Below are 22,500 nucleotides of genomic sequence, written 5' to 3'. Positions count from 1 at the left end.
CCCTTGTTGCTGTGTCCCCTTGTTGCTGTGTCCCCTTGTTGCTGTGTCCTCTTGTTGCTGTGTCCCCTTGTTGCTGTGTCCCCTTGTTGCTGTGTCCCCTTGTTGCTGTGTCCCCTTGTTGCTGTGTCCCCTTGTTGCTGTGTCCCCTTGTTGCTGTGTCCCCTTGTTGCTGTGTCCCCTTGTTGCTGTGTCCCCTTGTTGCTGTGTCCCCTTGTTGCTGTGTCCCCTTGTTGCTGTGTCCCCTTGTTGCTGTGTCCCCTTGTTGCTGTGTCCCCTTGTTGCTGTGTCCCCTTGTTGCTGTGTCCCCTTGTTGCTGTGTCCCCTTGTTGCTGTGTCCCCTTGTTGCTGTGTCCCCTTGTTGCTGTGTCCCCTTGTTGCTGTGTCCCCTTGTTGCTGTGTCCCCTTGTTGCTGTGTCCCCTTGTTGCTGTGTCCCCTTGTTGCTGTGTCCCCTTGTTGCTGTGTCCCCTTGTTGCTGTGTCCCCTTGTTGCTGTGTCCCCTTGTTGCTGTGTCCCCTTGTTGCTGTGTCCCCTTGTTGCTGTGTCCCCTTGTTGCTGTGTCCCCTTGTTGCTGTGTCCCCTTGTTGCTGTGTCCCCTTGTTGCTGTGTCCCCTTGTTGCTGTGTCCCCTTGTTGCTGTGTCCCCTTGTTGCTGTGTCCCCTTGTTGCTGTGTCCCCTTGTTGCTGTGTCCCCTTGTTGCTGTGTCCCCTTGTTGCTGTGTCCCCTTGTTGCTGTGTCCCCTTGTTGCTGTGTCCCCTTGTTGCTGTGTCCCCTTGTTGCTGTGTCCCCTTGTTGCTGTGTCCCCTTGTTGCTGTGTCCCCTTGTTGCTGTGTCCCCTTGTTGCTGTGTCCCCTTGTTGCTGTGTCCCCTTGTTGCTGTGTCCCCTTGTTGCTGTGTCCCCTTGTTGCTGTGTCCCCTTGTTGCTGTGTCCCCTTGTTGCTGTGTCCCCTTGTTGCTGCGTCCCCTTGTTGCTGTGTCCCCTTGTTGCTGTGTCCCCTTGTTGCTGTGTCCCCTTGTTGCTGTGTCCCCTTGTTGCTGTGTCCCCTTGTTGCTGTGTCCCCTTTTTGCTGTGTCCCCTTGTTGCTGTGTCCCCTTGTTGCTGTGTCCCCTTGTTGCTGTGTCCCCTTGTTGCTGTGTCCCCTTGTTGCTGTGTCCCCTTGTTGCTGTGTCCCCTTGTTGCTGTGTCCCCTTGTTGCTGTGTCCCCATGTTGCTGTGTCCCCTTGTTGCTGTGTCCCCTTGTTGCTGTGTCCCCTTGTTGCTGTGTCCCCTTGTTGCTGTGTCCCCTTGTTGCTGTGTCCCCTTGTTGTTGTGTCCCCTTGTTGCTGTGTCCCCTTGTTGTTGTGTCCCCTTGTTGCTGTGTCCCCTTGTTGCTGTGTCCCCTTGTTGCTTTGTCCCCTTGTTGCTGTGTCCCCTTGTTGCTGTGTCCCCTTGTTGCTGTGTCCCCTTGTTGCTGTGTCCCCTTGTTGCTGTGTCCCCTTGTTGCTGTGTCCCCTTGTTGCTGTGTCCCCTTGTTGCTGTGTCCCCTTGTTGCTGTGTCCCCTTGTTGCTGTGTCCCCTTGTTGCTGTGTCCCCTTGTTGCTGTGTCCCCTTGTTGCTGTGTCCCCTTGTTGCTGTGTCCCCTTGTTGCTGTGTCCCCTTGTTGCTGTGTCCCCTTGTTGCTGTGTCCCCTTGTTGCTGTGTCCCCTTGTTGCTGTGTCCCCTTGTTGCTGTGTCCCCTTGTTGCTGTGTCCCCTTGTTGCTGTGTCCCCTTGTTGCTGTGTCCCCTTGTTGCTGTGTCCCCTTGTTGTTGTGTCCCCTTGTTGCTGTGTCCCCTTGTTGTTGTGTCCCCTTGTTGCTGTGTCCCCTTGTTGCTGTGTCCCCTTGTTGCTGTGTCCCCTTGTTGCTGTGTCCCCTTGTTGCTGTGTCCCCTTGTTGCTGTGTCCCCTTGTTGCTGTGTCCCCTTGTTGTTGTGTCCCCTTGTTGCTGTGTCCCCTTGTTGCTGTGTCCCCTTGTTGCTGTGTCCCCTTGTTGCTGTGTCCCCTTGTTGTTGTGTCCCCTTGTTGCTGTGTCCCCTTGTTGCTGTGTCCCCTTGTTGCTGTGTCCCCTTGTTGCTGTGTCCCCTTGTTGCTGTGTCCCCTTGTTGCTGTGTCCCCTTGTTGCTGTGTCCCCTTGTTGTTGTGTCCCCTTGTTGCTGTGTCCCCTTGTTGTTGTGTCCCCTTGTTGCTGTGTCCCCTTGTTGCTGTGTCCCCTTGTTGCTGTGTCCCCTTGTTGCTGTGTCCCCTTGTTGCTGTGTCCCCTTGTTGCTGTGTCCCCTTGTTGCTGTGTCCCCTTGTTGCTGTGTCCCCTTGTTGCTGTGTCCCCTTGTTGCTGTGTCCCCTTGTTGCTGTGTCCCCTTGTTGCTGTGTCCCCTTGTTGCTGTGTCCCCTTGTTGTTGTGTCCCCTTGTTGCTGTGTCCCCTTGTTGTTGTGTCCCCTTGTTGCTGTGTCCCCTTGTTGCTGTGTCCCCTTGTTGCTTTGTCCCCTTGTTGCTGTGTCCCCTTGTTGCTGTGTCCCCTTGTTGCTGTGTCCCCTTGTTGCTGTGTCCCCTTGTTGCTGTGTCCCCTTGTTGCTGTGTCCCCTTGTTGCTGTGTCCCCTTGTTGCTGTGTCCCCTTGTTGCTGTGTCCCCTTGTTGCTGTGTCCCCTTGTTGCTGTGTCCCCTTGGTGCTGTGTCCCCTTGTTGCTGTGTCCCCTTGTTGCTGTGTCCCCTTGTTGCTGTGTCCCCTTGTTGCTGTGTCCCCTTGTTGCTGTGTCCCCTTGTTGCTGTGTCCCCTTGTTGCTGTGTCCCCTTGTTGCTGTGTCCCCTTGTTGCTGTGTCCCCTTGTTACTGTGTCCCCTTGTTGCAGTGTCACCTTGTTGCTGTGTCCCCTTGTTGCTGTGTCCCCTTGTTGCTGTGTCCCCTTGTTGCTGTGTCCCATCTCTGGAACATCCTGTCTCTGTCCACCATATATATATATATATATATATATATATATATATATATATATATATATATATATATATATATATATATATATATATATATATATATATATCCATGGATAAGTGGAACAGAATTCTTCCTCTGTAAGCCATACATGTTGTAAGAGGCAACTTAAATGCCGGGAGCAAGGGGTTAGTAACCCCTTTCATCTCTATACATTACTAAATATAAAAAGAAGAGAGAGAGAGAGAGAGAGAGAGAGAGAGAGAGAGAAAGACAGAGAGAGAGAGAGAGAGAGAGAGAGAGAGAGAGAGAGAGAGAGAAGAGCGAATCGTTAATATATTAGCCCTGGTTAAGAGGCCACCCTGGATGGTCACGGCCTCGTTGTGTCCTCATCTGACCTCCACGTATCTATCATATTATACCCGTTACTTTGAATCTGAAATCAAAATACACTTTTTAAAAGACGTTATCGAATTTCAGTGAATATTTATTTCTGGCAGTTTAACTTACACGGGTTTATATCAGGCTAGTGACAGTCGTACAGTTAACTGTACCACCGCTTATAATGTTAGAATATATTTGTCATTAGTGGTAAAAGCAGTGAGGGTGAGGAGGGATTATTATTATCTAAATTCAAGCACTAAACCCACCAGGACAGAGGGGCGGGCGGACCTTTGTAATGTTCCGTCTAGGGCCCCTAAACTATTACTCAATCTTATAGTTATGCTTGGAATAAGATATACAAGGACCACAAGGTACTAAGTTACGTGTAGCCAGCTGTAACAGTCTGGTTGATCAGACCGTGATCCCCCACCAGGCCTGGTCACAGACCGGGCCTCGGGAGCGTTGACCCCCAAAACCCTATCCAGGTAAATTATTCTGTATGATAATTGCACTTATGTATTCCTGTACCATTTAGGTACAGGAATACGTAAGTGCTATTGTCTACTTTACACGTATCCTTCAGACATGGCCTTCTGGAACGAGCGGATGCAGGCTGAGCTTCGAACTCAGTTAGAGAAGACTGAGATCGTAAGTCAGGCGAAGAATATCATCTTCTTCCTGGGTGATGGGACGTCCATATCCACCCTGACGGCAGCCAGGTACCTCAAGGGTCTCCGAACAGGGAACTTTGAACACGAGGTCATGGCTTACGAAAAGTTCCCTTATTCGACCCTCATTAAGGTACGTTGGAAGTGGTTTAAAGACTAGTTGAAGAGTTAGGTTGGGTCGCATCCTGGGACAAAACTGACCTAATTCGTCCGAAATGCTCTGCATAACAAAGGGCTTCTATATATTTGTATTATGCGGCCCATACCCGTGGTGTGGGTGGTAGTCAAAAAGATTCCAGAGGTACATAATGGGTCCAAGGACTGTATATCAACACTACAGAGGTACATAATGGTCCAGGGACTGTATATCAACATTACAGAGGTACACAATGGTTCCAGGGACTGTATATCAACATTACAGAGGTACATAATGGGTCCAGGGACTGTATATCAACATTACAGAGGTACATAATGGGTCCAGGGACTGTATATCAACATTACAGAGGTACATAATGGGTCCAGGGACTGTATATCAACATTACAGAGGTACACAATGGTTCCAGGGACTGTATATCAACATTACAGAGGTACATAATGGGTCCAGGGACTGTATATCAACATTACAGAGGTACATAATGGGTCCAGGGACTGTATATCAACATTACAGAGGTACATAATGGTTCCAGGGACTGTATATCAACATTACAGAGGTACACAATGGTTCCAGGGACTGTACCTCAACATTACAGAGGTACATAATGGGTCCAGGGACTGTATATCAACATTACAGAGGTACATAATGGTTCCAGGGACTGTACCTCAACATTACAGACGTACATAATAGGTCCAGATACGAAGCCTGGTCACAGGCTGGGCCGCGGGGGCGTTGACCCCCGAAACACCCTCCAGGTATACTCCAGGTAGTGTATTGATAAAGCCACTAGTGGGCAAAACGTCTTGTAGCTCATAAACCGAGGTTCCTGGTTCGATCCCGGGTATGGGTAGAAGCATTAGGACGTGTCTCCTTAAGACACCTGCTGTCCCTGCTTACCTAGCAGTAAGTAGGTACCTGGGTGTTAGTCACCTTACAGCTGCTGTCACTGTTCATCTAGCAGTAAGTAGGTACCTGGGTGTTAGTTACACCTCTTGTATGGGACCTAATGTAGGGAGGGGAACAAAGTAATGAGGGAGGGGAACAAAGTAATGAGGGAGGGGAACAAAGTAATGAGGGAGGGAAACAAAGTAATGAGGGAAGGGAACAAAGTAATGAGGGAGGGGAACAAAGTAATGAGGGAGGGGAACAAAGTAATGCGGGAGGGGAACAAAGTAATTAGGGAGGGGAACAAAGTAATGAGGGAGGGGAACAAAGTAATAAGGGAGGGGAACAAAGTAATGAGGGAGGGGAACAAAGTAATGAGGGAGGGAAACAAAGTAATGAGGGAGGGGAACAAAGTAATAAGGGAGGGGAACAAAGTAATGAGGGAGGGAAACAAAGTAATGAGGGAGGGGAACAAAGTAATAAGGGAGGGGAACAAAGTAATGAGGGAGGGAAACAAAGTAATGAGGGAGGGGAACAAAGTAATAAGGGAGGGGAACAAAGTAATGAGGGAGGGGAACAAAGTAATGAGGGAGGGGAACAAATTAATGAGGGAGGGGAACAAAGTAATGAGGGAGGGGAACAAAGTAATTAGGGAGGGGAACAAAGTAATGAGGGAGGGGAACAAAGTAATGAGGGAGGGAAACAAAGTAATGAGGGAGGGGAAGAAAGTAATGAGGGAGGGGAACAAAGTAATGAGGGAGGGGAACAAAGTAATGAGGGAGGGAAACAAAGTAATGAGGGAGGGAAACAAAGTAATGAGGGAGGGGAACAAAGTAATGAGGGAGGGGAACAAAGTAATAAGGGAGGGGAACAAAGTAATGAGGGAGGGGAACAAAGTAATGAGGGAGGGGAACAAAGTAATGAGGGAGGGGAACAAAGTAATAAGGGAGGGGAACAAAGTAATGAGGGAGGGGAACAAAGTAATAAGGGAGGGGAACAAAGTAATGAGGGATAGGAACAAAGTAATGAGGGAGGGGAACAAAGTAATGAGGGAGGGAAACAAAGTAATGAGGGAGGGGAACAAAGTAATGAGGGAGGGGAACAAAGTAATAAGGGAGGGGAACAAAGTAATGAGGGAGGGGAACAAAGTAATGAGGGAGGGGAACAAAGTAATGAGGGAGGGGAACAAAGTAATGAGGGAGGGGAACAAAGTAATAAGGGAGGGGAACAAAGTAATGAGGGAGGGGAACAAAGTAATGAGGGAGGGAAACAAAGTAATTAGGGAGGGGAACAAAGTAATGAGGGAGGGGAACAAAGTAATGAGGGAGGGAAACAAAGTAATGAGGGAGGGAAACAAAGTAATGAGGGAGGGGAACAAAGTAATGAGGGAGGGAAACAAAGTAATGAGGGAGGGGAACAAAGTAATGAGGGAGGGGAACAAAGTAATGAGGGAGGGGAACAAAGTAATGAGGGAGGGGAACAAAGTAATGAGGGAGGGGAACAAAGTAATGAGGGAGGGGAACAAAGTAATAAGGGAGGGGAACAAAGTAATGAGGGAGGGGAACAAAGTAATGAGGGAGGGAAACAAAGTAATGAGGGAGGGGAACAAAGTAATGAGGGAGGGGAACAAAGTAATGAGGGAGGGAAACAAAGTAATGAGGGAGGGGAACAAAGTAATGAGGGAGGGGAACAAAGTAATGAGGGAGGGGAACAAAGTAATGAGGGAGGGGAACAAAGTAATGAGGGAGGGGAACAAAGTAATGAGGGAGGGGAACAAAGTAATGAGGGAGGGGAACAAAGTAATGAGGGAGGGGAACAAAGTAATGAGGGAGGGGAACAAAGTTCTAAATGTTAGACAGGACAATAACCATGACACATATAAACTAAATAATGTTGATCTTAATATTACGGATTGTGTAAAGGATTTAGGAGTTCTGGTTAGTAGTAATTTAAAACCAAGACAACAGTACATTAGTGTTGGCAATAAAGTTAACAGAATTCTTGGCTTCATATCTAGAAGTATAAATAATAGAAGTCCTCAGGTTGTTCTTCAACTCTATATATCCTTGGTTAGGCCTACAACAGGAGGCCTGAGGTTAGGCCTCATTTAGACTATGCTGCTCAGTTCTGGTCACAGTATTACAGAATGGATATAAATGTTCTGGAAAACGTACAGAGGAGGATGACAAAGTTGATCCCATGTATCAGAAATCTTCCCTATGAGGATAGACTGAGGCCCTGTCTATCCTATGAGGATAGACTGAGGGCCCTGTCTATCCTATGAGGATACACTGAGGCCCTGTCTATCCTATGAGGATAGACTGAGGGCCCTGTCTATCCTATGAGGATACACTGAGGCCCTGTCTATCCTATGAGGATACACTGAGGGCCCTGTCTATCCTATGAGGATAGACTGAGGGCCCTGTCTATCCTATGCGGGTAGACTGAGGCCCTGAATCTGCACTCTCCAGAAAGACGTAGAATTAGGGGGGATATGATCGAGGTGTATAAATGGAAGACAGGAATAAATAAAGGGAATGTAAATAACGTGGTGAAAATATCTAGCCTAGACAGGACTCGCAGCAATGGTTTTAAGTTGGAAAAATTCAGATTCAGGAAGGATATAGGAAAGTACTGGTTTGGTAATAGAGTTGTGGATGAGTGGAACAAACTCCCGAGTACAGTTATAGAGGCTAAAACCTTGTGTAGTTTTAAAAATAGGTTAGATAAATGCATGAGTGGGTGTGAGCTGGACCTGACTAGCTTGTGCTGCTGGGTCTGGAGCAGTGCTCCATCCTTGAGTGGAGGTAACCAGACTGGGTGGGTCATTGGGCTAATCCGGGGGGGGGGGGGGGGACATGGACCTGCTCCGCATGGGTCAGTAGGCCTGTTGCAGTGTTCCTACTTTCTTATGTTCTTATGTTACTTGGTCTAGGACCCAGGTCACTGCTGAGTCAGGTGATCTGACCTGATGTTTCTCTCCTCGTGTTTGTCTGGTGAAGTTACTGTAACAGTTGTTGGTGACTCCTGTTTACTCTGGTTTAGACTTGGTTATTTGCGCTGTCTCTTATGGGGTCTGTCTTAAGGTGTCTGTCTTAAGGGGTCTGTCTTAAGGCGTCTGTCTTAAGAGGTCTGTCTTAAGGGGTCTGTCTTAAGGTGTCTGTCTTAAGGGGTCTGTCTTAAGGCGTCTGTCTTAAGGCGTCTGTCTTAAGGGGTCTGTCTTAAGGCGTCTGTCTTAAGGTGTCTGTCTTAAGGGGTCTGTCTTAAGGCGTCTGTCTTAAGGGGTCTGTCTTAAGGCGTCTGTCTTAAGGGGTCTGTCTTAAGGGGTCTGTCTTAAGGCGTCTGTCTTAAGGTGTCTGTCTTAAGGGGTCTGTCTTAAGGGGTCTGTCTTAAGGTGTCTGTCTTAAGGGGTCTGTCTTAAGGCGTCTGTCTTAAGGGGTCTGTCTTAAGGGGTCTGTCTTAAGGGGTCTGTCTTAAGGTGTCTGTCTTAAGGGGTCTGTCTTAAGTGGTCTGTCTTAAGGTGTCTGTCTTAAGGGGTCTGTCTTAAGGCGTCTGTCTTGTCTGTCTTAAAGTCTGTCGTCTGTCTTAAGGCGTCTGTCTTAAGGTGTCTGTCTTAAGGCGTCTGTCTTAAGTCTGTCTTGTCTGTCTTAAGGTGTCTGTCTTAAGGGGTCTGTCTTTAGGGGTCTGTCTTAAGGGGTCTGTCTTAAGGGGTCTGTCTTAAGGCGTCTGTCTTAAGGTGTCTGTCTTAAGGAGTCTGTCTTAAGGCGTCTGTCTTAAGGCGTCTGTCTTAAGGTGTCTGTCTTAAGGTGTCTGTCTTAAGGGGTCTGTCTTAAGGCGTCTGTCTTAAGGGGTCTGTCTTAAGGGGTCTGTCTTAAGGCGTCTGTCTTAAGGTGTCTGTCTTAAGGGGTCTGTCTTAAGGGGTCTGTCTTAAGGTGTCTGTCTTAAGGGGTCTGTCTTAAGGCGTCTGTCTTAAGGGGTCTGTCTTAAGAGGTCTGTCTTAAGGGGTCTGTCTTAAGGCGTCTGTCTTAAGGTGTCTGTCTTAAGGCGTCTGTCTTAAGGCGTCTGTCTTAAGGGGTCTGTCTTAAGGTGTCTGTCTTAAGGGGTCTGTCTTAAGGGGTCTGTCTTAAGGGGTCTGTCTTAAGGGGTCTGTCTTAAGGCGTCTGTCTTAAGGTGTCTGTCTTAAGGAGTCTGTCTTAAGGCGTCTGTCTTAAGGCGTCTGTCTTAAGGTGTCTGTCTTAAGGTGTCTGCCTTAAGGTGTCTGCCTTAAGGGGTCTGTCTTAAGGCGTCTGTCTTAAGGTGTCTGTCTTAAGGTGTCTGCCTTAAGGTGTCTGCCTTAAGGCGTCTGTCTTAAGGTGTCTGCCTTAAGGTGTCTGCCTTAAGGTGTCTGTCTTAAGGCGTCTGTCTTAAGGGATCTGTTTATCAGACATTCTAAGTATGTCAATTTCCTGAACTATAGAACAAAGGTATTAATGTTTGAGTACAACTACGGTAAGACGTACATTGTAATAATCTCTGTTGAGCCAAGATTCGGTAGTCTATAGAATGGCCGATATTTACGGTCACTAATCAGTAACAAACACGTAACAGTATATACACCTCGTGTACTGTATATACCATCTTTATATCAGCAATATATATATATATATATATATATATATATATATATATATATATATATATATATATATATATATATATATATATATATATATATATATATACATTTATCGAGCCGAGCCTACTAACCACTATCCACTAGCTTGTAGAGTGCGTCCCAGGTAAGAAATACACACGATAGCTAACCGGATGCTGACTTCCGCTGCAGACATACAGCGCAGACAAGATGGTGACAGATTCTGCTGCCAGCGCCACAGCTTACCTCAGCGGTGTCAAGGGTAACCAGCAGACCATCGGTGTGGACGTTAATGTTCAGCTGGCCGACTGTGATGCTATGAACATTCCACAGTTCCATACACACTCTATTCTTAGGAATTTCCAGGTATGTGGTGGCTGGGAAGTTCCAGGTATGTGGTGGCTGGGAAGTTCCAGGTATGTGGTGGCTGGGAAGTTCCAGGTATGTGGTGGCTGGGAAGTTCCAGGTATGTGGTGGCTGGGAAGTTCCAGGTATGTGGTGGCTGGGAAGTTCCAGGTATGTGGTGGCTGGGAAGTTCCAGGTATGTGGTGGCTGGGAAGTTCCAGGTACGTGGTGGCTGGGAAGTTCCAGGTACGTGGTGGCTGGGAAGTTCCAGGTACGTGGTGGCTGGGAAGTTCCAGGTATGTGGTGGCTGGGAAGTTCCAGGTATGTGGTGGCTGGGAAGTTCCAGGTATGTGGTGGCTGGGAAGTTCCAGGTATGTGGTGGCTGGGAAGTTCCAGGTACGTGGTGGCTGGGAAGTTCCAGGTATGTGGTGGCTGCGAAGTTCCTGTTACGTGGTGGCTGGGAAGGTCCTGGTATGTGGTGGCTGGGAAGTTCCAGGTATGTGGTGGCTGGGAAGTTCCAGGTATGTGGTGGCTGGGAAGTTCCAGGTATGTGGTGGCTGGGAAGTTCCAGGTATGTGGTGGCTGGGAAGTTCCAGGTATGTGGTGGCTGGGAAGTTCCAGGTATGTGGTGGCTGGGAAGTTCCAGGTATGTGGTGGCTGGGAAGTTCCAGGTACGTGGTGGCTGGGAAGTTCCAGGTACGTGCTCTAGCCAGTCATGTTTATTTTTATAAGTAATATTAAGGGTAAAATGAATAGTGTAATGAGTAATGTAATGAGTAATGTCACTCTGGGAGTGAGTATATTCATTGTGTGGTGTCCACAGGACGCTGGACGCTCTACTGGCATTGTTACCGTGACCAGAGTCACTCATGCCTCGCCTGCTGGTACTTACGCCCACACTGCTGAGAGGTGAGTCAGGACTGGTTAATGGTGGTTAGTCAGGACTGGTTAATGGTGGTTAGTCAGGACTGGTTAATGGTGGTGAGTCAGGACTGGTTAATGGTGGTGAGTCAGGACTGGTTAATGGTGGTGAGTCAGGGTTGGTTAATGGTGGTTAGTCAGGACTGGTTAATGGTGGTGAGTCAGGACTGGTTAATGGTGGTGAGTCAGGACTGGTTAATGGTGGTTAGTCAGGACTGGTTAATGGTGGTGAGTCAGGGCTGGTTAATGGTGGTGAGTCAGGACTGGTTAATGGTGGTTAGTCAGGACTGGTTAATGGTGGTGAGTCAGGGCTGGTTAATGGTGGTGAGTCAGGACTGGTTAATGGTGGTTAGTCAGGACTGGTTAATGGTGGTGAGTCAGGGTTGGTTAATGGTGGTGAGTCAGGGCTAGTTAATGGTAGTGAGTCAGGGCTAGTTAATGGTAGTGAGTCAGGGCTAGTTAATGGTAGTGAGTCAGGGCTAGTTAATGGTGGTGAGTCAGGACTGGTTAATGGTGGTTAGTCAGGACTGGTTAATGGTGGTGAGTCAAGGCTGGTTAATGGTGGTGAGTCAGGGCTGGTTAATGGTGGTGAGTCAGAACTAGTTAATGGTGGTGAGCCAGGACTGGTTAATGGTGGTGAGTCAGGACTAGTTAATGGTGGTGAGTCAGGACTGGTTAATGGTGGTGAGTCAGGACTGGTTAATGGTAGTGAGTCAGGGCTAGTTAATGGTAGTGAGTCAGGGCTAGTTAATGGTAGTGAGTCAGGGCTAGTTAATGGTAGTGAGTCAGGACTGGTTAATGGTAGTGAGTCAGGACTGGTTAATGGTGGTGAGTCAGGACTGGTTAATGGTAGTGAGTCAGGGCTAGTTAATGGTAGTGAGTCAGGGCTAGTTAATGGTAGTGAGTCAGGGCTAGTTAATGGTAGTGAGTCAGGACTGGTTAATGGTAGTGAGTCAGGACTGGTTAATGGTGGTGAGTCAGGGCTAGTTAATGGTAGTGAGTCAGGGCTAGTTAATGGTAGTGAGGGCTAGTTAATGGTAGTGAGTCAGGACTGGTTAATGGTTAGTCAGGGTGTGATAGTCACCAGGAAAAACCGTGAGTCAACACAGAGAGTAAAGGGAGTTTGACTAAAAGTCGTTCCAAGGTGGTAACAGCACTGTAGTGAGGTCGTGCTAGAGGTTGAGAGGTCGTGTCGTCCCCCGCAGGCACTGGGAGAGTGACGACGACATCAACGACGATGGTGGCGACCCTGACCTCTGTGACGACATCGCAGAACAACTGGTGCTGGGAGACACAGGTTCCAAAATCAAGGTACGACAACTGCAAGATAGGTATGATAACTGCAAGACATGTATAATAACTGCGAGACAGGTGTGATAACTGCAAGACAGATACGACAATTGTAAGTCATGTACGATAACTGCAAGACAAGAGGCATGCGTGACAATTGCAAGACAGGAGACATGTACGACATCTGCAAGACAGGAGACATGTACGACATCTGCAAGACAGGAGACATGTACGACATCTGCAAGACAGGAGACATGTACGACATCTGCAAGACAGGAGACATGTACGACATCTGCAAGACAGGAGACATGTACGACATCTGCAAGACAGGAGACATGTACGACATCTGCAAGACAGGAGACATGTACGACATCTGCAAGACAGGAGACATGGAATTTACGTTCTGCCATGATGTACGATAACTGCAAGACAGGTATGACAGCTACAAAGCAGGTACGACAACTGCGAGACAGAAGACATGTACGACAATTGCAAGACAGGTGTAACAGCTACAACTGCGAGCAGGTACGACAACTGCGAGACAGAAGGCATGTACGACAACTGCAAGACAGGTGTGACAGCTACAAAGCAGGTACGACAACTGCGAGACAGAAGACATGTACGACAACTGCAAGACAGAAGGCATGTACGACAACAGCAAGGCAGGTGTGTCAGCTACAAAGCAGGTACGACAACTGCCAGACAGAAGACATGTACGACAACTGCAAGGCAGGTGTGACAGCTACAAAGCAGGTACGACAACTGCAAGACAAGGTGATGCCTGTGAGAGGAGGAGAGGGCTCTTGATATCATAATTATTCTATTATATAATTTGGTTTATAATAAGAAACATCCGGCTCTTCCTTTGGTTAAATATTTCTAAATTTATCCGATGTCAAAATCCAACATTTTGTCAATTTACTAAATAATAAAGTGTGCGATAACCTCTACATAACCGGCATCAAGGTTTGTCAATGGATGGCGGGCGTAGAAATATCTCCTTCAGATAATTAAAGCCTTCAGAGTAAATATTTAAACGTAATATATATGTATATATATATATATATATATATATATATATATATATATATATATATATATATATATATATATATATATATATATATATATATATATATATTCTCTAATTGTATTGTCAGACTTAAAATAATTGTGTTATGATCTAGTGTACGATAACATTTACGCCAGTAGTACCTTCAGGTTATCCTGGATGACGGACGTACGAAGTTTGCCTTTATACAATTAAGGCGTAAATACATAGGTTAAAAGAATAAGTAAATGATTTAAAATAATGAATTAAAGACCTACTCGATTACATTCTCGTTCATATATGTTAAGGACCACAATGGAAATAAGTCACTCTGTCTAACTTTTCTGGGTTATCCCAGGTTGTCTACACATATGCTGCTATGTATGATAATTCTATTTAACTGTATTTGTGTATACCTGAATAAACTTACTTAAATGTATGAGAGTGTAATAACATTTTTGCGGCTGGCACCACCAGGTTATCATGGGTGGCGGACGTCAGAAGTTAACACCTAAGCACGTAGACGACCCTGAAGGCGGCGACGGAGGGAAGAGAGATGACGATAAGAATCTCATAGAAACTTGGATCAACCAGAAAAAACTCCTTGGTAATGCCTCCTACGTCTGGCACCGCAACGACCTCCTCGCCGTCGACACTACCAACACTGAATACCTCATGGGTAAGGTTGTCGTACTGCAAATATGTCCTCACTTATTTACTACGGTAATTTAAAAATCACGTGATTCCAAACGTAAATTTCTGAATGTTCTTGTAAATTAACAAAGATTGTTTAACTTAAAAACAATTAATACATTTTAAAAACTAAAAGCCCAAATGCGTCTGGCAACGGGGTGGCCGTGCGTACCCTAACCTATCCTAAATTTGCTTAAAAAAGTATCATCGAAAACAGAGATCGTTGGAAAAATGACGTTCTAGTAAAAGACAAACTAATCTTACATTATAAATAAAGGAATGATATGTAATGTAGGACTGAGATATGTGAGAACTTGTCATGTGAGTGATAATTAATAAATAAAACGTGATAAACAATAAAATGTGATAATAAAACGAGTAATCAATACATAAAACGAGTAATCAATACATAAAACGAGTAATCAATACATAAAACGAGTAATCAAACCATAAAACAAGCAATTAACAAATAAAACAAGTTTTTTCATACGCCTGGCACCCACAACTACTGTCACGAGTCACGCTGCCAAACGCACAACCTCACAGGTTAATGTATGGAATATTGTGTTTACCTCCACCGTCAATGTTAATGACCAGTTCTCACTACGTTAATTATCACATAGAACAGCACACTGCTGATGTATCCAGTTCTGTTTAATATATAGATTAAATAGGGTTATCTAAGCTGATAATAGGGTTATCTAAGCTGATAATAGGGTTATCTAAGCTGATAATAGGGTTATCTAAGCTGATAATAGGGGTATCTAAGCTGATAATAGGGTTATCTAAGCTGATAATAGGGGTATCTAAGCTGATAATAGGGTTATCTAAGCTGATAATAGGGGTATCTAAGCTGATAATAGGGTTATCTAAGCTGATAATAGGGGTATCTAAGCTGATAATAGGGTTATCTAAGCTGATAATAGGGTTATCTAAGCTGATAATAGGGGTATCTAAGCTGATAATAGGGTTATCTAAGCTGATAATAGGGTTATCTAAGCTGATAATAGGGTTATCTAAGCTGATAATAGAGTTATCTAAGCTGATAATAGGGTTATCTAAGCTGATAATAGGGTTATCTAAGCTGATAATAGGGTTATCTAAGCTGATAATAGGGTTATCTAAGCTGATAATAGGGGTATCTAAGCTGATAATAGGGTTATCTAAGCTGATAATAGGGTTATCTAAGCTGATAATAGGGGTATCTAAGCTGATAATAGGGTTATCTAAGCTGATAATAGGGTTATCTAAGCTGATAATAGGGTTATCTAAGCTGATAATAGAGTTATCTAAGCTGATAATAGGGTTATCTAAGCTGATAATAGGGTTATCTAAGCTGATAATAGGGTTATCTAAGCTGATAATAGGGTTATCTAAGCTGATAATAGGGTTATCTAAGCTGATAATAGGATTATCTAAGCTGATAATAGGGTTATCTAAGCTGATAATAGGGTTATCTAAGCTGATAATAGGGTTATCTAAGCTGATAATAGGGTTATCTAAGCTTATAATGGGGTTATCAAAACTTATAATTGGGTTATCTAAGCTTATAATGGGGTTATCTAAGCTTATAATGGGGTTATCAAAACTTATAATTGGGTTATCTAAGCTTATAATGGGGTTATCTAAGCTTATAATGGGGTTATCAAAACTTATAATTGGGTTATCTAAGCTCATAAAAGGGTTATCTAAGCTTATGATAGAGTTATCATAGCTTATAATAGAGCTATCAAAGCATATAATAGGGTTATCTAAGCTTATAATAGGGTTATTTAAGCTTATAATAGGTTATCAAAGCTTATAATAGTTATCAAAGGTTATTCCTTGAGTAACACTGATAATGGGTTGGGCAAATATTTTTGTTAGTGGGTTTAGCTTTGAGAAGAACCTGCCTATCATGGGCCAGTAGGCCTGCTGCAGTGCTCCTCCATTCTTACGACATCATAACCATTTAACAAACTGTGTAAAGTAAAAGGACACAAGTGCAACTAATGTGACATTTTATTGTGGCAACGTTTCGCTCTCCAGTCAATGCAGGGGTTTACACTATACCCTGTGGAGGCTGTGACAAGATTTACGTAGGTGAAACAGCAAGAAACCTCGACACCCGCCTCAATGAACACATTTACGCATGTAGGAACGATAACTTAAACAACACCTGTGTACAACACCGAAATTCCACCAATCATCTCATGAAATTCAGAGACGCCCAATTAGTGATCAAAGAAACTAATTTCCGCAGACGCAAGTGCCTCGAATCAGCACTGATCGCTGTTTCGAATACAATTAAACAAAACAACGGCAGCTTCACCATCTCCGAAGTCTTAGCAAGAATCCTCCTGAAAACAGTAAACCCTGCCATCACATAGTCTCTCCTGTTATACTACACAAAGCACATTACAGAGAGTGAACACTGAAACAAGCTGCCTCTTTCCAGTCTATATTTGTCCAACCTATTTTTATGTTACCCAGGTAATAGCTTTTGTATTTATTAATTGCTCTACCATATTGTATTACTTTTGTCACTACTACTACTACTACTACCACTACTACCACTACTACTACTACCACTACTACCACTACTACTACTACTACTACTACTACTACTACCACTACTACTACTACTACTACTACTACTACCACTACTACCACTACTACTAATACCACTACTACCACTACTACTACTACTACTACTACTACCACTACTACTACTACTACTACTACTACTACTACTGCTACTACTACTACTACTACTACTACTACTACTGCTACTACCACTACTACTACTACTGCTACTACTACTACTACTACTACTACTGCTACTACCACTACTACTACTACTACTACTACTACTACTACTACTACTACTACTACTACTACTACTACCACTAGTATTGCACCTCATTCTGAGCCTTTATATACCCTCTGTGTCCATATACTGCTTGTACCAGCTTGATAAAGCTCCTGGAGAGCGAAACGTTGCCACAATAACACGTCACATTAGTTGCACTTGTCTCCTTTTACTTTACATATTGTCGGTAATTCTACCAACTTCACTACATTTAACAAACTACCATTAACAGGGTTGTTCGACTGGGGTCACATGGGCTTCAAAGTGGACAATGACGTCAGCAACCCGTCCCTCAGAGAGATGACCAAAACTGCCATAGAGATTCTTCAGAAGGATACCAATGGTTATTTTCTCTTCGTGGAAGGTAATGTTTGTTGAACTTTATGATGTTTGTTGGTTGGGGGCTGATGTTTGTTGGTTGGGGTGGTGTTTGTTGGTTGGGGCTGATGTTTGTTGGTTGGGGTGGTGTTTGTTGGTTGGGGCTGATGTTTGTTGGTTGGGGTGGTGTTTGTTGGTTAGGGTGGTGTTTGTTGGTTGGGGCTGATGTTTGTTGGTTGGGGCTGATGTTTGTTGGTTGGGGTGGTGTTTGTTGGTTGGGGCTGATGTTCGTTGGTTGGGGTTGATGTTTGTTGGTTGGGACTGATGTTTGTTGGTTGGGGTGGTGTTTGTTGGTTGGGACTGATGTTCGTTGGTTGGGGTTGATGTTTGTTGGTTGGGGCTGATGTTTGTTGGTTGGGGTGGTGTTTGTTGGTTGGGACTGATGTTTGTTGGTTGGGGCTGATATTTGTTGGTTGGGGTTCGTTGGTTGGGGTTGATGTTTGTTGGTTGGGACTGATGTTTGTTGGTTGGGGTGGTGTTTGTTGGTTGGGACTGATGTTCGTTGGTTTGGGTTGATGTTTGTTGGTTGGGGCTGATGTTTGTTGGTTGGGGTGGTGTTTGTTGGTTGGGACTGATGTTTGTTGGTTGGGGCTGATATTTGTTGGTTGGGGCTGATATTTGTTGGTTGGGGCTGATGTTTGTTGGTTGGGGCTGATGTTTGTTGGTTGGGGCTGATGTTTGTTGGTTGGGGCTGATATTTGTTGGTTGGGGCTGATGTTTGTTGGTTGGGGCTGACGTTTGTTGGTTGGGGCTGATGTTTATTGGTTGGGGCTGATATTTGTTGGTTGGGGCTGATGTTTGTTGGTTGGGGCTGATGTTTATTGTATGTTGGTTGGTACTGATGTCATAAGTATATTTAGGCCTAGGTACACATACTCCAGGTATGTGCGCCTATACCTAAACACACATACTTAAACATTGTCTTTGATGCCTGCAGGAGGTAACATCGATCTGGCCCACCACCTGAACGAGTACAGGTCGGCCCTGGAGGAGGCGGTGGAGTTCGAGGCTGCTATTGAGCAAGCAGTGAGCATGACGGACCCTCAGGAGACACTGATCCTGGTTACTGCAGACCACTCACAGCCCATAGTCATGAATGGTTACCAGGAGAGGGGCTCTGATGTGCTGGGTGAGTGGGGGGAGAGAGGGGAACAGTGATAGAGAGGGAATAGTGATAGAGAGAGGGAACAGCAGCACAAGGGACAGACAGACAGCAGGCGGTTTGGCAGGACACATCAAGGCTATCTGCTGACATCTACGTGTCTATATTAAGAATTACGTATTATGTATTATGAAGGTGTGTAGTCAAGGATAGTGAATATACTATAACGTACTGAGGTGCTGTGAGCTAACACTCTAATCCTGGCTTGCTAACACTCCCTATATCCTGGCTGCTAACACTCTCTACCCTGGGTTACTGGCTAACACTCCCTAACCCTGGATGGCTAACACCTACCCTGGGTTATCCTGGCTGGCTAACACTCCCTACCCTGGGTTATCCTGGCTGGCTAACACTCCCTACCCTGGGTTATCCTGGCTGGCTAACACTCCCTACCCTGGGTTACCCTGGATGGCTAACACTCCCTACCCTGGGTTATCCTGGCTTGCTAACACTCCCTACCCTGGGTTATCCTGGCTGGCTAACACTCCCTACCCTGGGTTATCCTGGCTGGCTAACACTTCCTTCCCTGGGTTATCCTGGCTGGCTAACACTACCTACCCTGGGTTATCCTGGCTGGCTAACACTCCCTACCCTGGGTTATCCTGGCTGGCTAACACTACCTACCCTGGGTTATCCTGGCTGGCTAACACTACCTACCCTGGGTTATCCTGGCTTGCTAACACTCCCTACCCTGGGTTATCCTGGCTGGCTAACACTCCCTACCCTGGGTTATCCTGGCTGGCTAACACTCCCTACCCTGGGTTATCCTGGCTGGCTAACACTTCCTTCCCTGGGTTATCCTGGCTGGCTAACACTACCTACCCTGGGTTATCCTGGCTGGCTAACACTCCCTACCCTGGGTTATCCTGGCTGGCTAACACTCTCTACCCTGGGTTATCCTGGCTGGCTAACACTCCCTACCCTGGGTTATCCTGGCTGGCTAACACTCCCTACCCTGGGTTACCCTGGCTGGCTAACACTCCCTACCCTGGGTTATCCTGGCTGGCTAACACTCCCTACCCTGGGTTACCCTGGCTGGCTAACACTCCCTACCCTGGGTTATCCTGGCTGGCTAACACTCCCTACCCTGGGTTATCCTGGCTAGTTAACACTCCCTACCCTGGGTTATCCTGGCTGGCTAACACTCCCTACCCTGGGTTACCCTGGATGGCTAACACTCCCTACCCTGGGTTATCCTGGCTGGCTAACACTCCCTACCCTGGGTTATCCTGGCTGGCTAACACTCCCTACCCTGGGTTATCCTGGCTGGCTAACACTCCCTACCCTGGGTTATCCTAGCTGGCTAACACTCCCTACCCTGGGTTATCCTGGCTGGCTAACACTGCCTACCCTGGGTTATCCTGGCTGGCTAACACTCCCTACCCTGGGTTATCCTGGCTGGCTAACACTCCCTACCCTGGGTTATCCTGGCTGGCTAACACTCCCTACCCTGGGTTATCCTAGCTGGCTAACACTCCCTACCCTGGGTTATCCTGGCTGGCTAACACTGCCTACCCTGGGTTATCCTGGCTGGCTAACACTCCCTACCCTAGGTTATCCTGGCTGGCTAACTCTCCCTATCCTGGGTTATCCTGGCTGGCTAACACTACCTACCCTGGGTTACCCTGGCTGACTAACACTCCCTACCCTGGGTTACCCTGGCTGGCTAACACTCCCTACCCTGGGTTATCCTGGCTGGCTAACACTCCCTACCCTGGGTTATCCTGGCTGGCTAACACTCCCTACCCTGGGTTATCCTGGCTGGCTAACACTCCCTACCCTGGGTTATCCTAGCTGGCTAACACTCCCTACCCTGGGTTATCCTGGCTGGCTAACACTCCCTACCCTGGGTTACCCTGGCTGGCTAACACTCCCTACCCTGGGTTATCCTGGCTGGCTAACACTCCCTACCCTGGGTTATCCTGGCTGGCTAACACTACCTACCCTGGGTTATCCTGGCTGGCTAACACTACCTACCCTGGGTTATCCTGGCTGGCTAGCACTCCCTACCCTGGGTTATCCTGGCTGGCTAACACTCCCTACCCTGGGTTATCCTGGCTGGGTAACACTCCCTACCCTGGGTTATCCTGGCTGGCTAACACTCCTTACGCTGAGTTATCTTGGCTGGCTAACACTCCCTACCCTGGGTTATCCTCGGTGGCTAACACTCCGTATCCTGAGTAACCCTGGCTGGCTAACACTCCCGACCCTGGGTTATCCTGGCTGGGTAACACTCCCTACCTTGTGTTATCATGGCTGGCTAACACTCCCTACCCTGAGTTCACCTGGCTGGCTAACACTCCCTACCCTGGGTTACCCTGGCTGGCTAACACTCCCTACCCTGCATTATCCTGGCTGGCTAACACTCCCTACCCTGCGTTACCCTGGCTGGCTAACACTCCCTACCCTGCGTTATCCTGGCTGGCTAACACTCCCTACCCTGTGTTATCCTGGCTGGCTAACACTCCCTACCCTGGGTTACCCTGGCTGGCTAACACTCCCTACCCTGGGTTATCCTGGCTGGCTAACACTCCCTACCCTGGGTTATCCTGGCTGGCTAACACTCCCTACCCTGGGTTATCATGGCTGGCTAACACTCCCTACCCTGGGTTATTCTGGCTAGCTAACACTCCCTACCCTGGGTTACCCTGGCTTACTAACACTCCCTACCCTGCGTTATCCTGGCTGGCTAACACTCCCTACCCTGCGTTACCCTAGCTGGCTAACACTCCCTACCCTGCGTTATCCTGGCTGGCTAACACTCCCTACCCTGCATTATCCTGGCTGGCTAACACTCCCTACCCTGCGTTATCCTGGCTGGCTAACACTCCCTACCCTGGGTTATCCTGGCTGGCTAACACTCCCTACCCTGGGTTACCCTGGCTGGCTAACCATACCCACCCTGAATTAAAAATACCAATATATCTTAGCTTTTCTTAAGGCAAAAGAATCTAGATAAGGAGAGAGACTTATTGGTAGGGAGAAAGTGACAAAGTACAGAAATGTCTCGCTTTTCGGCGCTTCGTTTTACGGCACTTTGCAATTACAGTGGTTATCAATTATGCCCATTCTGCAATTATTCAGTTTTCCTACAATAAATATATTCAATACTTGCTATAATCTAAGAATGAAAATATTTTAAGGTAAGTAATGTGTTTACTGTATAAGTATTTTTTTTAGGCCTAGCTGTGTTGATCAGTTAATATATGTTATTATAAACATGCAAAGTATATTTCACTTTACAGTGACTTTTAGTTTATACACAAATGACCCGCACATAAAAGAGAGAAGCTTACGACGACGTTTCGGTCCGACTTGGATCACTGACGAAGTAACAGTGTGACTTTGTCAATGGTCCAAGTCGGACTGAAATGTCGTCGTAAGCTTCTCTCTTTTATGTGCGGGTCATTTGTGTATCGTTCCAATCACGGTATTGTGCCTTTTTTGTTATTTTGGTTTATATCAGTAGCCTGGAACCTAACCTGCTGTATAAGTGGGGCCCTACTGTTACAGCAGTAGCCTGGAACCTAACCTGCTGTATAAGTGGGGCCCTACTGTTACAGCAGTAGCCTGGAACCTAACCTGCTGTATAAGCGGGGCCCTACTGTTATAGCAGTAGCCTGGAACCTAACCTGCTGTATAGGCGGGGCCCTACTGTTACAGCAGTAGCCTGGAACCTAATCTGCTGTATGAGTGGGGCCCTACTGTTAGAGCAGTAGCCTGGAACCTAACCTGCTGTATGAGTGGGGCTCTACTGTTACAGCAGTAGCCTGGAACCTAACCTGCTGTATAAGTGGGGCCCTACTGTTACAGCAGTAGCCTGGAACCTAACCTGCTGTATGAGTGGGGCCCTACTGTTACAGCAGTAGCCTGGAACCTAACCTGCTGTATGAGTGGGGCCCTACTGTTAGAGCAGTAGCCTGGAACCTAACCTGCTGTATAAGTGGGGCCCTACTGTTAGAGCAGTAGCCTGGAACCTAACCTGCTGTATAAGTGGGGCCCTACTGTTACAGCAGTAGCCTGGAACCTAACCTGCTGTATGAGTGGGGCCCTACTGTTAGAGCAGTAGCCTGGAACCTAACCTGCTGTATAAGTGGGGCCCTACTGTTAGAGCAGTAGCCTGGAACCTAACCTGCTGTATAAGT

The 22,500-nt window shown here is 46.6% G+C and overlaps 1 protein-coding gene across 1 annotated transcript in view; it reads left to right on the top strand.

Annotated features, from left to right (window-relative positions):
• The window catches only part of LOC128703955 (alkaline phosphatase), a 39,407-nt gene that overhangs the window by 13,184 nt on the left and 3,723 nt on the right, over positions 1-22,500 (top strand). Inside the window, exons 4-10 of the mRNA XM_053798842.2 lie at positions 3,908-4,125; positions 9,857-10,030; positions 10,833-10,918; positions 12,136-12,241; positions 13,749-13,950; positions 17,048-17,179; positions 18,131-18,322. Coding sequence (XP_053654817.2) covers positions 3,908-4,125; positions 9,857-10,030; positions 10,833-10,918; positions 12,136-12,241; positions 13,749-13,950; positions 17,048-17,179; positions 18,131-18,322 — 1,110 coding nt within the window. The remainder of the gene's footprint in view (positions 1-3,907; positions 4,126-9,856; positions 10,031-10,832; positions 10,919-12,135; positions 12,242-13,748; positions 13,951-17,047; positions 17,180-18,130; positions 18,323-22,500) is intronic.

Source organism: Cherax quadricarinatus, chromosome 95 (genome assembly GCF_038502225.1).
Source record: "Cherax quadricarinatus isolate ZL_2023a chromosome 95, ASM3850222v1, whole genome shotgun sequence".
NCBI lineage: Eukaryota > Metazoa > Arthropoda > Malacostraca > Decapoda > Parastacidae > Cherax > Cherax quadricarinatus.
The sequence above is the reverse complement of the archived record's forward strand: the minus strand, read 5'-3'. Positions and strand labels throughout refer to the sequence as shown.